This window comes from Sceloporus occidentalis, unplaced genomic scaffold (assembly GCF_023333645.1).
Source record: "Sceloporus occidentalis isolate IW3139 unplaced genomic scaffold, rSceOcc1.0.p SCAF_3, whole genome shotgun sequence".
Lineage (NCBI taxonomy): Eukaryota > Metazoa > Chordata > Lepidosauria > Squamata > Phrynosomatidae > Sceloporus > Sceloporus occidentalis.
In genome coordinates, this window is record NW_028316983.1 from 207,746,806 (window position 1) to 207,762,830 (window position 16,025).

At 41.5% G+C, this 16,025-nt stretch overlaps 1 protein-coding gene across 1 annotated transcript in view; it reads right to left on the minus strand.

Moving 5' to 3' along the window:
* The window catches only part of TRPA1 (transient receptor potential cation channel subfamily A member 1), a 51,122-nt gene extending 39,166 nt beyond the window's left edge, over positions 1-11,956 (minus strand). Inside the window, exons 1-3 of the mRNA XM_089518905.1 lie at positions 11,828-11,956; positions 5,453-5,612; positions 1,001-1,176 (exon numbers count right to left, since the gene is read on the minus strand). Of these exons, the coding sequence (XP_089375031.1) occupies positions 1,001-1,176; positions 5,453-5,612; positions 11,828-11,944 (453 nt within the window). The 5' untranslated portion in view covers positions 11,945-11,956. The remainder of the gene's footprint in view (positions 1-1,000; positions 1,177-5,452; positions 5,613-11,827) is intronic.
* Between the last annotated feature and the right edge of the window lie 4,069 nt (positions 11,957-16,025).

Below are 16,025 nucleotides of genomic sequence, written 5' to 3' on the forward strand. Positions count from 1 at the left end.
TGTCTGCAAACATGTGGCAGGGGACTGTAGAAGTAGCCCTCTGACTAACTACACTATAATTGCATATCAACCAGACCACGACTATAAATGGTGTGCTGCAGTGGTTTGAGTGTTGGACCTGGACTCTGATTCCCCACTCAGCCATGAAAACCCACTGAGTGACTTTGGCCAACTCAGACACTCTCAGCCCCAGAAAATGCCATGACAGGGTTGCCATAAGTCAGAAGCAACTTGAAGGCAAAAACAACAAAGGGGCTATAGTGATTTTTGCTTCTTCTTTTTTTTCTGGACTTTCGTGTGCAGCACTCACCCATTTTCTCAAAAAAGGAAGCAACCAAAAGGTGATTTCTATTTTACAACAGGTTATTTTGGATCTAAGGCCTGGAAGGACACAAAATAGGCTTTAGATGGCTAATCACTTAGATGGCTAATCTTCTGGGTACATAACTGGTTATGTTTTGGCATGGTAACACACACTGGAGTCCCTGGCTTGCCATCTGCAGCTTCCCTCTGTAGGGAAGACTTCTTCCAACAAATGTAGACTTCTTCCAACATATTGCCATTCTGAGACCTATACTGTTAATCATCCACAGTCTTCAATGTAATTTATAGGTCATCTAACTTTTGATCATTCTCTGTGCTGTGGCTTTAAACAACAGCCTGATAGAAGATAGATGGAATTTATTTTCTTGCTTCAGGCTTAAGCTGCTACTTTCCATTGAGTAAAAAGCTGCTCTAAAACCAGCACTCTTAAAACAGTTAAACAGTTGGCATAGCTACTTACATTCTATTTAGATTGGTAGCCAAAGATGTAGTGTTCCTTATTTATGATACAGCACATCTTACAGTACACTTCATATTTTATTAAATCCAGACTTCATTATTTCAGTCACCAATATATCAGCAAAATGTTTTCACAACTGAGCATTTAGATTTCAATTCTGAGACTGTTTTAATAATCATTCGTTCATACACACAGAAGCTTCCAGTTTAGCTTTACCTTAACTAACTCATTATAAAGGGACTGCACAGCCAAGTGAAGTGGAGCCATCATATTAGAATTCAAAATGTTTGGATTAGCCCCTCTACCAAGAAGTAATTTAACACTTTCAGTCTGGTTCTTTTTTGTGGCCCAGTGTAGTGGTGTATTTCCAGATGAGTCAGTCACATTTAATGCTAGGTCAAGAAGCAGAGGAAAAAGCAGAAGTTAGGCTTCAGTTGTATTTCACATACAATTATAGAAGTTAACAATATTTTTATTTTGTTAAAAAGCCTACAAATGTAGTTGTTAATTTAATAAAATAATGAAATGTTTCTCACAATAGACTATTTATGTATTATTTGGACTCTGTATTTAAACCATCAAATGTAAATGTATGTGTTTGACAAACTCTCAAAAAAACAAGACCTGTTTTCCCTTCTTATCTATAGTTGTGAATACACTGCAATAATTTATTAGGCCTTGAATTTACTGATATTCTGCTTCCACAGTATGATATAAAGGCATGCTTTGTAAAATAGGACATATCCATATGCATATATATATGTTAAATAGGATAACAGTTTTTTAAATGCAAAATTTAAACACAGATGCTTTCCTAGGGAACATGTAATTCTTTGAAACCCATTTTCTTTATCCCTCACCACAACAGAGACCATCTCCAAGTGTCTAATAGCCTAGTCAAACATGACAATGAAACATGGTTGATAGCTGAAGTGTATTGTGCTTGATCGCATGCCAAAGAGAGTATTCATCTAAGGCTTAGTTTTCAGTATCCACATGTCATTGAACTTTTCAGAAGTAGATCAGTAATAGCATGGGAAAGTATCTGCAGAAAATGGAAAGCCTGTTGAAAATTACCTGTAAGCAACTTATATTTGATGGCCAGTAGAAATATTAAAGAAATTAAATATTAAATTAAAATATTAAATATTTAAAAATATTAAATAAAAGAAATTTAAGTATTAAAGGGCTTGCGATGGCTTAGTGCTTAATATGCCAGTTCTGACAACTGGAAGATTGGAAGCTTGGCAGTTCAAGACCCAAGTGCCGCATGATGGGGCCGCTCCCATCACTAGTCCCAGCTTCTGTCAACCCAGTAGCTCGAAAGCATACAAATGCAAATAGATAAACAGGTACCACTTCAGTGGGAAGGTAACAGTACTCGGTGCAGTCATGCTGGCCACATGACCACCAGAGCAGTTCTTGGACAACGCTGGCTCGTCATCTTATTAACAGAGATGAGCACGGTTACGACTAGACAGTCATGTCAAGGGACTACATTTACCTTTACTTTTTAGAAATATTATTATGGTACATATAATCATGTATATGAGTACTTTCACAGGCAGAAGTACTCAGTGTTGGTTGGCCTTTGATAAGAGAGAATATTGACATACTTTTGTAACATTTGTTTTATTTACAACTATACAAACAGAAAAGGGAAGGAAGCACTTTGCATATGTCATTAAAGGGCAGCAGTTTCCTCACCCAAATCATTTCCAGACAGGGATACTCCATAAGTTGCTTCAGTCAAATTTTAGCTCTCATCATATACTTTTCACTCTTTTTCTATTAAAACTGCCGTTTCTTTGAGGACACGAGAAAACACACATGCATACAGACATGAACACTTTTCTTTTTGCTTAGCTGAAGAGAGTGGGAGGGGTGTCGCCAACCTGAAGCCAGGGCTGGGGAGTAGGAGTAAGGTAAAGGAGTAGGAGGTTTTTAAAGGAGTAGGAGTAGGAATAAGAATTAACAAAATATATTTGTTACTCCTTATTCCTATTATTATATTGTATATGCAAATACCAAAAAACAATTTTATTATTCTACAATGGGGAAGGGACTGGGAGGCAAAGAGAGCCACTTACACACACACACACACACACACACACACACACCTGCCTTGCAAGGCAACCAGGGCTTCTCTTCAGGGCTGGGCAGTAAGAGTAGGAATAAGGAGTAAGAAATAAAGGAATAAGTGGTTTTTACAGAAGTAGGAGTAGGAGTAACATTAAGAAAAAAAATCTTACTCTGGAGTACAACAAGGAGTAACCTCAAAATCACCACTATTCTCCAGCCATGCCTGAAGCCTTGATGGCTTTCTGATTCAAAATCATTCATTCTGGTCAGATGATATGTCTGAGCTATCAACAACCAAGTGACAAGGCTGCAAACGTGTATATAAAACAAAACCAAAGCACAATCTGTGTACATAGTGATGAGTCCTGCAAGCCAAATCAGAGCTTGGGAAATTACTTTTGAGGACTACAAAACCAGAACCCCCTCCCAGCATAACCTAGCTATCTTGAATTCTGGGAGTTAAAGTCCAAAACATAGTATTTCCAAGAGCTGCTTATCATGAATTGAAGAGGTCAGTGGTATTAAAAATGGTAATCTGTGAGTCTGCCGGTCCACAGTGAGTTTCCAGGACTCAATAGATACAAATGTGGTACTGGTCCCTGACACATTGGGGAAAGTAACCTTGCTGGTCCATGACATCAGACAATCGCTGGAATAGGTGCTTGGACCATTTCTAATGGTATAGTTCTGTCAGGATTTACCCAATCTCAGAGAATGTCAAATGGGATCTCCTCAGTAGGTTATCCTGGTAAGTATAAGAATCAGAAGGACTTGACAATTCCTAGTAGGCATTCTACAATATAGCAAGAGCTATAGCATGTACATTTCTATACCATTTATCAGTGAAATCAACACTCTCTATGCAATTTACAACCTGTAAACTAATTGCCACTAACAAGCTGGGTATTCATTTTACCAGCCTACGAAAGGATGGAAGGCTGAGTCAGCCTTGGAGCCCCTGGGATCAAACTCACAACCTTGTGACTGCAGTACAAGCATTTTATCACTGTGCTACCAGGACTCCCTGGTGATGCATATTAGCTATGCACCATGTTTCCTACGTAGATTCTGCTAAATTCAGGGAGCTACACATCTCTTGCACTATCCTTAGTCTGATCCTATCTCAACAAACCATCCACAGTCATCCTCAAGCTCTAAGGAACACAATGGAGGGTGAAAGAAACCACCACTAGAAACTGATGGGCTTGCTTCACAACATGGGACACCTCCCCCAAACTCTGTCTTTGAATAACAGATATGACCTTAACGCTTCCAGGTGGAGCAGTAGATAAAATTCCAACAATCCTCAGCCTGATTGATTGTAACTCCTAAACTTTCCAGCTGTCTTCTGAACAGCTTATTTGCTTGTTCCACCAGTGTATATTCACATTTTCCTTTGCTTATTGGACAGCTCCTTTTGCTTCCAAGACCACTGATTCCTCTTGTGGTGGGTATAGGATAATCTCATATGTAATATTAAACCATGACCTACCTTGTCTTTATGTTCATACACTTCCTTTTACCCTCCTCATCTCTTTTCAGACTAATATACTAACTTGTTTGTTACATCCTAACTATGCAAACTATCAGTGGTATGAACTGTTGTTTTCATAGATCAGACATAACAGCAAGTTATGATTTATTGTAATCCCTGAGGTCAGGGCAAAAACTGGTATTCAAATCTGGGATGAGGAGAATGAGCAAGCAATCCATAGGATGACCAAAGCAAAGTTTGCTATTACAGTTGGTCCTCAGTATACGCGGGGGATCCATTCCGGATCCCCCCCCCCGCGTATACCAAAATCCGCGTATGCTCAAGTCCCGTTGTCCTTATACGCGGTGGTGGTGGAGAGGAGGCCTCTGGCGCTGGTCCTCCAGCGCCAGAGGCCTCTTCTCCGCAGCTACAGCCAGGGGAAAGGCCGGGTGCTGCTCCTGGAGGCCTCCAGGAGCAGTGCCCGGCCTTTCCCCCGGCAATGGCGGCGGAGAGGAGGAGGAGGAGGATGAGCGCCTGGGGCCTCTTCAGCCTCCTCTCCGCCCCCAGTGCCAGCACCTCGATGCAGGGGCCGAGTGGCGGACTGGAGGCCAAGAGGCCTCCAGCCCACCACCCGGCCCTTGCACAGAGGTGCTGGCGGCGGCGGTGGAGAGGAGGCCAAAGAGGCCTCTGGCGCTGTTCCTCCGCTGCCGCCGCCGCAGAAGGGCCTGGTGGCAAGCTGGAGGCTTCTTTGCCTCCAAAACCCCCACCTGGCCTTCCCCCCTGCTACGGCTGAGGCGGCCGTAGTGAAAAAGGTAAGTAAGGAGGGAGGGAAGGAAGGAAAGAGTTGGGGGGAGGAGAGGGGAGGGAGGGAAGTTGTCCCCAATGGCAGCGCGTGTGCACGTGCGCCGCCATTGGGGACAAAATCCCCGGATTTGCCATGCGCGTATGCTCAAATCTGCGCATGGCAAATCCGCGTATAAGGACATGCAAACAAATCCTATCTTTACTTCATGTGACACAACTAATTTTCTTGAAGCACAAAATATTTTAATGAAATTCTAACTTATATGTCTGTGTGTGCAAATATATATATAGATGTATTAATTTGTCACCTTCATTTGAAGAATCTATAATCATCTGCATTAGCTCAAGTTGACCACGTCCTGCCGCATGATGCAGTGGAGTCGCATTTAGATCATCCAGTTTCTTAAGTCCCTCACGATTCTTCTTAATGAAGCTTCGTAGCCTGCAGGTACTTCCATCTGAGATTACCTAATTTGGGATTTTAAAAATTGCATGGTTGTTGTTTTTTATTTAAAAAGAGAATCTAGGAACCTCAAATGCTACCAACCAACTAGTAATATACTGTTGCCTCCTTATTTTAACTACACTCAGCACATAATTTCCACATAACTTTATGACTCATAATCCAGTCAGAGCGATTAAGAATATAAAAGAGAGCTCTGCTGGAGTAGATCAAAGGTTTATCCAGTCCTTCATTTTGTTCCCACACTGGATTCATTCTAACCTAGGCTCAGGCTATGTTCATACTGAGACAGAAAAATCTTTGCTCTCCTTGGTGATGGATGTACAACTAGGAAATGGACAAGGGAAGTCGATCCATGTTGGATTTACTTGCATTTGATGGCATCAATTTATAGAATTCTAGTCTTCTAAGAAGGTGACTTGGAGGAACTTTTTTACTGAAGTTATGTTGCATTCAGTTTAGCATTTTCAGAATGGGATGCCACAGCAGAGAAGGCCATGGCTTGGTCTTGTAGCTATTGTTCCCAATAGCTTAATAATATCCCCTATGCTTTTTAACTTCTACCAGAAGGTACCAGGAGAAGTCATGAAGAGTTGTTGTTATTATTATTATTATTATTATTATTATCCCACCCCTCTGCGCATTGTAATCAGGGCAGCTTACAGCATTAAAATATACAATCCATATCCCCCAATCCCACCCCCCATTAAAATGCAATTAAACAATTTACAATATAAAACATAATTTAAAATAATACTCAACAAAATAGCAGTGAGTACAGCAAAAGATCAGGTCCACCAGTTAGAAGTTCTTTTTAGTGGCCGGGAATCTATTCGGAAAAGGCCTGCTGGAAGAGATCCGTCTTAATAGCTTTTTAAAAACTGTTTAAGGTGGTTATATGACGGATCTCATATAATGGTGTTTCGGGGTGATACTGCTATGCTAGGGATAAATTCAACTCTCTCTTTTTTAATACTTCCCCTATCCACTCCCCCAGAAAAACAAAAGGGGGGGAGAGAATACTGCCTTTAGAGTCTCCAGAAGGTATGGTTTTCCTCTGAAATAACCTGTCCACCCTATTATTTTTTAAAAAACAGAATTCTCTTGTAAACACTCTTTTTGCAGAAGGGGCTGATATAGCCTATGGCAGATTCAGAATGGCAGAAAGTGCCCACGTGAAACCTTAGAGGATGCCCAAGTGTTTTATAGAACCTGACTGTGAAAGGCCCTCCTAAAGGTTAGGTTTGCTCTGTTCCTACTTAGTTTCAGATGTACAGCATTGTTTCGCTAGGAATCAGGCTTTTCAAATTCTTTTAGCCTATTCTTAAAATTTTGGCTTTATTTATTTATTGTTCATTTTTACTTTGTTGTAAGTTTTTACTTGGCACGATGCAAAAAAGATCAGAAAGCATTCTTAATTTTTGTTTATAATGGGCCATGTTTATAATAAACCATATGCCTATGGAATACCAACAAACAGAAAATGAATGCCTCTACCAGCTAATGAAAGCCTTGTCCTACATAAATGTCCAACCTCCTTCCAAATTCATGCATGTTGGAAACTATCACGGCACCTTCTGGGGGTGATTTCCACAGTGTTCCCTGTGCTTTGTACTTTCTTTTATCTGCCCCAGATAAAATGAATTGCATTTGTTTGAATTATCTTTAACCAATTGGCCAACTGCTGTTTTTGTTGCTTGAGTACATGAAGAAAATTTTATTTCAAAACCCCTGGATATTGATTTCAGAGCTTTTATATTCTCTGCAGAATTTGTATCAGCTCAATTGCTTGAATCATATTACCTCTACAAGCATCATACAGTGGTGCTTTGCCATTCTACATTAAAAGTGGTTTTCCAAAAATCAACTGACAGCACCAAAGTAGATGGCTGTTATCTCTGGAGCAACATTACCTTTGTTCTATATGGCAATATAACAATGTTATATATAGAGGGGTGAGAATTGTTTGGATCACCAGATGTTGTTGAATTGCAGCTCCCAGCATTCCTCACCATTGCCTATGATAGCTAGAGCTGATGGGAGTTGCAATTCAAGAACATTTGGAGGAGTAGCTAGTTACCACCTGCTTCTAAGACCTATTTAAAAATTCTGATCACAGCTAATAAGATTTTTGTATTTACCTTATTTACCATTATCAACAACTATTGAAAAACATTCAGAAAAACATTCCATCAAAATATAAACATTTAGCTATGAGCAGACACCTATAAACAAACAAATGCCACACTATCTTAAACTTCCTAACAGTTATTGTTCTAATCATGTCTAATCCTCACTATGGTTCCTAGCTATTCAGTTCTGTTATTACAATATAAAGGAATATTCATACCATATTTTAACCTATTCCACATTCTCCCATATGTACATCTCTCAGATAATTCAGGTCTGTTTTCTCCAATTTATCTATATATCGGATTTATTTTCTAAATTTTCAATCCTTCATTATTCATCACCTATTCTTTCTTTAACACACAGCAGGCTAATAAGATTTTTAAACTGATTAGGGTAACAGCATAGCGGCTGTTAGCTGCAAATCACAGAAAATCACTAAATTAGCTATGATAAGTTATATGGGCTAACATTTCAGAAGCAGTTTAAACCATATGAAACAAGCAAACCTTTTGGATGTGCTTCCCTAAATGGCTGCATGGGCTGAGAGCAAACACTAATAATAATTATCATTCTCATACCCTTTCAGAGGACATATTATGGCAAAAAATACATTTTTCAGAATGCATGTGAAGCAAGACCAAACGCAATGTAGACTCTTGGTTTTAAATCACAGAGGCAAGTAACAAACTAATTTGATTCATGCAAAGTTTTTAAGACATTTTTTTTAACATCCTAACCATCTAGATTGAGATATTTAGTCCTTATTAAGATCACCACTGTTTTGTTTGTTACTTTCCCACATGGCCAGTAATTGGTATTAAGAATGCTTTCCCTTTTCCTTTCTCTTCCTCCCAACTGCTTCTCCTTTCCTCCTTCTGAGAGGCTGATAAACAAAAATTAAGAATGCTTTCTGATCTTTTTTGCATCGTGCCAATATTTTTAATGATGGATTAAAAGCAAAAGAACCATTTCAAGTAAATATGTAGAAAGATCTTGTAGCACCTTTGAGACTAACTGAAAGAAAGATGTTGGCAGCCAACTTCTTCCTTTCAGTTAGTCTCAAAGGTGCTACAAGATCTTTCTACATACTGATTTTACAGACAAACACAGCTATATCTTTGAATTCAAATCAATATACTTGACTTGCAAGTTGAACATGAGTCAACAGTGCGATGCGGCAGCTAAAAAGGCCAATGCGATTTTAGGCTGCATCAATAGAAGTATAATGTCTACATCACGGTAAGTAATAGTGCCACTCTATTCTGTTTTGGTCAGGCCCCACCTGGAATACTGTGTCCACTTCTGGGCACCACAATTTAAAAAGGATGTTGAGAAACTGGAGCATGTCCAAAGGAAGGTGACTAAAATGTTGAAGGGTCTGGAAACCATGCCCTATGAGGAACGACTTAGGGAGTTGGGGATGTTTAGCCTGGAGAAAAGAAGGTTAAGAGGTGATATGATAGCCCTGTTTAAATATTTGAAGGGATGTCATATTGAGGAGGGAGCAAGCTTGTTTTCTGCTGTTCCAGAGAACAGGACCCGGAACAATGGATGCAAGCTACAGGAAAAGAGATTCCACCTCTACATTAGGAAGAACTTCCTCACAGTAAGGGCTGTTCGACAGTGGAACACATTCCCTCAGGGTGTAGTGGATTCTCCTTCCCTGGAGGTCTTTAAACAGAGGCTGGATGGCCATCTGTCAGGGATGCTTTGATTGAGAGTTCCTGCATGGCAGGGGGTTGGATGGCCCTTGCGGTCTCTATGATTCTATGACCTCTCCATAATAATTGCAGTTATTGAATACACAAAACTTCCAAATCTGTGTTAATGGACATATATTCAAAAACTACATCAAATCAGCATCACATATTATATCTATTAACCCAACAAAGGTGTAAACTGGTAGTAAAAAAAAAAAAATCAAAATTATGCAAATTGATTCAGTCTTGTGAAAAGGAAGCACATTCTGTTTCTTCCTTGCAACATGTGAACTGAAACAGTCATGTTAAAACAATGTTTATGTGGCATAATGATGGCAAAAGGCTACAATCCACATCTGTACATCATGAACACTGTTTTAAATCACATAAACACATAAACATACACATAAACTGAAATGGGCACCTGTGAAAGACATGGGGGCTGCTTTAACCCTCCATGAGAACTTGAAGCCTCCCCACACACAATTTGTCCCCCCACATAGCCCCCAAACACTCTCTAGGGAGTTTACCTGACAAAGGGAATTGGAAGTATAATCCAATGGCAATCTGAACGCAATCATGGGGTTTAACATTATTGCGTGATAACCCACTACATGCAAATTCGGGCAATGGGAAGTCAGTCCGAACGCAATCATGTGGTTTGACGTTATTGCGTGATAGACTGCCACATGCAAATTCGGGCAATGACATGATATTTTCGGGCAATGGGAAGCCAGTTCATACGCAATGCGCATTCACGTAATTGTGCTAAACTAGTGGCTTTAAGTGAATGTGTTTTGGCCCCACTATCTTTTCATTTGAATTTAAGAGAAATTCCTCCCGTTTGATAAACTCCCTAGGAGATGTTGGGGCATGGTGTGGGGCCTTCTCAGGTTCCTAAAAAATATTGGTGGGGGGGCTTTTTGTAAAACTTTGCAAAAATTTTGAGATATAGCTGTGTTAGTCTGCAGAATCAGTCTGCAGAGAGATCTTGTAGCACCTTGGAGACTAACTGAAAGAAAGAAGTTGGCAGCATGAGCTTTTGTAGACTTCAGTCTACTTCTTCAGATGCTTTTGTTTTGGACCCTGGGAGAGGCCAGTGGGGTCCAAACACAGTGGAAATGCCCTCCATGTGCCCCTGGAGATAATGTTGGGCATTTTGGAGGAAAATAGAGGGGGGGGGGAATACCCCTGGGGCCACAAAGGGCAGTCCTGACATCTATCCTTTGTGTGCAGAATGTCTGTGGTCTGAGTTATAGGTCCAAAACACATTGCAGAAATCATCCGGTTTGAGAATGCTTTAACTGCCCTGACTAAATGTTAGGGGATTCTGGGAACTGTAGTTTTGTATTTAGCCTTTTCTGGTCCAAAAACACACTGCAGAAATCATCCAGTTTGAGAATGTTTTAACTGTCCGGACTTAATGCTAGGAGATTCTGGGCACTGTAGTTTTGTGAGACATGTAGCCTTCTCTGTCAGAGAGCTCTGGTGCCACAATAAACTACAATCCCCAGCATTCCCTAGCACTGAGCCAGGGCAGTTAAAGCTATCTCAAACTGGATGATTTCTGCAGAGAGTTTTGAACCCAGGATGCTCCTGAGGCTGACATTGACATTAAAGAGAGATTAAAGTGCACTTAAAGCATCCCAGAAATGGTGAGCAATCATGCAAATGTTTATCACACACAATTGTGGAAATAAAGTGATATCAGGAAATGCACTGTCACTGAAATCCTGAAAGTAAAAAAGAATCACATTAATGCTTCTTTGGGACCACTTTAAGGGTGGGTTGTGTGTATGACGTTGTGTGAAATCATCCCATGTAATCACATGAACTTCCTGACAGTAAGTGGAACACACTCCTTCCTTGGAGTGTAGTGGAGTCTCCTTCCTTGGAGGTCTTGAAACAAGAGGCTGGATGGCCATTTGTTGGGGATGCTTTGATTGGGAGTTCCTGCATGGCAGAATGGGGTTGGACTGCATGGCTCTTGGCCTCTCTTCCAACTCTACGATTCTATGATTCTATTATTTTTCCCCAGGATATTCACGGGATAAACTTCCAATCTCCTTTATGCGATGAACTCCCAGGGCCACAGACATTCTGCACACTAAGGATGGACATCTAGACTATCCTTTGTGACGGGGGGGGGGGGTAGTCTATTTCTCTCTCTCTCTCTCTCTCTCTCTCACACACACACACCCCTCTTTTATTGCTCCAAAATGATCCCCATCCTGATCTTCCAGGGACAGGCAGCCATAAATTGCCTTCCCAGGGAACCCCAATATATCCTTCATCTCTTGGAAGTCAACTTTGAAATGCAGAAATGCCATAGCATTGACCCAGTTAAAGCCGCATCCTTCCCGCAGACAGGCGGCGGGGCCCCTCACCTTAAAGACATCCTGGGAGGCGATGGAGGCAGCGTCGGCGTCGCAGACGACCCCTTCGTAGGAGGCGTGCTGCTTCTTTTCCCCGGACTGGAACCACTTCAGCACCGCGCGCTTCATGGCTGGCACCCGCGCAGCTCTTCCGAGGGGCAAAGCCTGGGCAAGAAGGAAGGAGCCACACAGTCAAGAAGAAGGAAGGAAGAAAGAAAGAAAGAAAGAAAGAAAGAAAGAAAGAAAGAAAGAAGAGGCTCGAGTGCCACACAGTCCCCTTCCCTCCCTCAGCTGAGTCCGGGAGGACGAGGGGAAGCCTCCCTCTTTCTTGGCCCTCCTTAATCCCGTGGCGTCCAGGAGTCTGCCTCTCCGGAGTTGCCCAACAACTCCTCCTCTCCTCCAGGTGTTTTGGACTTCAACTCCCAGGAGCCCCAGACAGTGGAGCCAAGAGCCAGGAATTCTGGGAGCCGAAGTCCAAAAGGGCTGGAGGCCCCACTGCTTGAGAGGGATAATAGGGAGGAGGTGAGGGGCAGGGCAGCCAATGCCTTGAGTCTCGCCCCAAAGGAGAACCAGGCACCTCAAAACGGAGACAAGAGAAGAAAAAGAAGGCATAAAAGAAACATGCCTAGAAGTAGCGAGAGAGAGCGTCGCAGCACCTTTGAGGCTGACTGAAAGGGAGAAGAAGTTGGCAGCAGGGGCTTTCCTAGGCTTCAGTCTACTTCCATCCTCAGGGCATTTGGTGGAGTGGAAAGCCAGGCCTATATTGGTCTGATCCCTGGCTTTCCACTCCACTCCACCAGATGCCTCTGAGGAAGTAGACTGAAGCCTAGGAAAGCTCCTGCTGCCAACTTCTCTCTTTCAGTTCGTCTCAAAGGGCTACAAGATCTCTCTACATAGCCTTCACTAGGGTATATATATATATAGGGGGTGGGCCTATATATATATATATATATATATATATATATATATATATAGCCTTTACTACATAGCCTTTCCTAGGGTATTTATAAGTCTGTCCCTGGCTTACCATTACACCAGATGCATCTGAGGAAGTAGACTGAAGCCTAGAAAAAGGAGAGAAGTCTCAAAGGTGCTGCAACACTCTCTCTACCTACTTATAGGAGTGTTGTTACTGCACCAAATGCATCTGAAGAAGTAGACTGAAGTCTAGGGCCTCATTCCCACTACATTAATAAACCAGTTTTCAAACCGACCCAAACTGGTTTAAATGGCCCTTGTTCACACTTGCGCTGAATTTCTGGCATGGTTTGCTGAGGGGGGTGCACTGCTAAACCCGTTTAAACCAGTTCTTCCAGATCTGAGGCGTTCCCCCCTTCTTTTTAAATAATAATAATAATAATAATAATAATAATAAATTCATAGCCCGCCTCTCCTAAAAGATCGAGGCAGGCTACAATCACAAAATACATTAATAACAGTGTGTGTGTGTGTGTGTGTGTGTGTGTGTGTGTATATATATATATATATAAAAATAAAACAACATGAATATTAGTTGAAATATGAAACTCATATTTCAACTAACCAATAACAATTCTAAAATACAATTAAATTATAAATTATAAAAAAGCAATTTAAAAAGGAGGCATCATGAAGCAGACACAGGCAAACCAAACAAATGTTATGGGATGGTCAGTCAGGGAAGGCCTGCCAGAAGAGATCCATCTTGACAGCCTTGTTAAAGGTGTCAAGAGTCGTAATAAGATGGATCTCCTCTGGCAAGTCATTGCAAATGAATCGATTTAGCGCAAGTGTGGACACACTGTCTGTCTGATTCAGTTCCTGCAGCGCGGTCACTCCTGTCTTGTGGAGGCGACTCCATGTTGAATCAATCCATTGCTGAATGTGAATGTGAAGTGGATTAAATTGAAATGGGTAGGTTCGATCACAGCTCGATAGTGTGAACATCTATTCGGCTCTACATCGCCTCATCAATTTGATTCAAAAAACAATTTGTTTTGTAGTGGGAATGAGGCCTAGGAAGCTCCTGCTGCCAACTGCTTTCTTTCAGTGAATCTCCAAGGTGCTACAAGATCTCTCTGAAGACTTAACAGGGCCATATCTTTGAATTCTAATGCTTATATAAATTCATGCTTCTTGGTCATGCTCAAAAGGGAGGACTTTGGGGGAGTCTTCCGGGACAGAAAGTGGGAATGTAGGACGCGTGCTGGAAAAGGAGGATGCCTGGCCACCCTGGTGGAGGGGAGCTGGACATGAACAAGGTGCCTTTGGGAAGAGATTGCTGCCTCTCTGGTTTGGCAGTCTGGGAAAGAAAGGGGGGAAAGGGCACTTTAAAGAACCTGTTGGTGCCACAGAGCCAGGGAGACCAGAGGTCCTCCTATTCTAGGACCTGTCCTTCATTTCAACCTTCTATCCAGGAGGAATTCCCAAACATCCTCTATGTTGAGCATGACTAAGAAGCATGTGTTTTTGTTTACATGAGTGTTTTTAGCTTTTACTCCCTATGCATTAGCAATTATTTTATCATCCAAGCTTTGTAATTTTAAAATTTCCTCCATTTTTCTTGAATGCCCTACATTTTGGAGTGCCTTGGTGGTGAGTGGGAAGGGTCCCAGGTAGAGAGAGGTGTTTCTTATAACCTGACCCCCACCCCCACCCACCCCATCTACTGAATATACTGGAGACAGAACATGGCGGTCTTCTGTATGAAAAGGTTTGCCTCTGACCCTCCTGCTTCAGAATACTGCTTTTCACACTTCGCTCTTTTCTTAAACCCATAAAGTTACCTATATTCACTGTGGTGGGCTGATAGCACATTCTGCATATGCGTGAAACCTTACTTGTCTGGTTTGAATCATGCCATACGCCTTACTTGTCTGGTTTGAATCATGCCATACGCCTTACTTGTCTGGTTTGAATCATGCCACCTACTCCCGCCATTGTCACTTTTCAAGATTAAGTGCTCCCTATTCATGTATTTATTCAAATAAGGCCCAAACAGGGCTTCTGGGAGATTAATATATTGGAAGTAATTCTTTTTTTTCAATTCTTTATTGATTTAAAATAAAATTACATACATATATCAAACATACAACAATATGGTATGGAGTAATAAATGTCTGAATCTGTAAGTTTGTAGTTCTCATTAACGGCTTCTCTTGATCTTTGAAGTCTTCTCTCTCTTTTTTTCCTTATAATTGTTCAGACACTGTCCTATATTGGAAATAGTTCTGAAGAGGAAAGGCTTAGCCCCTTCCTCATCATCACTGCTTCAGATCAAAATCTGACAAGTTTTCTCCTTCCCAATTGTTAAAAAACAAGCAGAAGAAATCACAGATCTCCCACAGGTTTGCTTTGACCCTGAAAAGGAATGCAAACCTCAAAATGCTTAGTTTGTGCTTCCTTCTTCTTCCCATGGGAAGGTGATGGCAAATATACATTTACAGGTGTAAACAACTACACAATAGTCTTGATAACAATACTCTGGCCAACTCTGCCTTATCTGTATATCAACAGTGTGACTTGAATAATTATTTACTCACTCTCACTGGGTGGTACTACAAGTTTAAATGTCCATATAAGCCTTCATGGTGGACAAATGTTTAGCCCGTAAACCTAAAGGCCACAATAGATGTAAAATGTGCTACATGGTTAGCCTTGAGTAACTGATCTCTTTTTAAAAAGAAACCAGTAGCTAGCCACCTTGAATCCTGTGTTGGGAGAAAAGCAGGATATAAAGCAAACAAACACGTAAGAGGCTGGAAGGATGAGTTAGATCAGGGCTATGGATATGATCTGTTTATTTTGATCTAACCTTAGAAGGCACTTCTTGACAGTAAAAGTGGTTCAGCAATGGAATCAATTGCCTAGAGGTAGTGGAGTCTCTTTCTTGGACATGTTTTAAAAGAGGCTGAACAGCTACCTGCCGGGGATGATCTAGCTGTGTTCTTGCATTGAGCAAGGGTTGGACTAGGTGGCCCATGAGGCCCCTTCCAACTCTGTTAAGTTTATCTCACAGGACTTGGAGAATGTGAATGGAGTGGAATGGAAGGTAATAGAATGGAACAGAAAGGGGGGAATTGTATGTTATTGCACAGGAGAACGTCGCCAATGCCGCTGGGAGTCCCCAATCCATTCCCAACCATTCCACAGCAGCTGATTTTGGAGGACTGTTCAGAATTGTTCTTCAAAATCGGCTGCTGTGGAATGGTTGAGGAATGGATTGGGGACT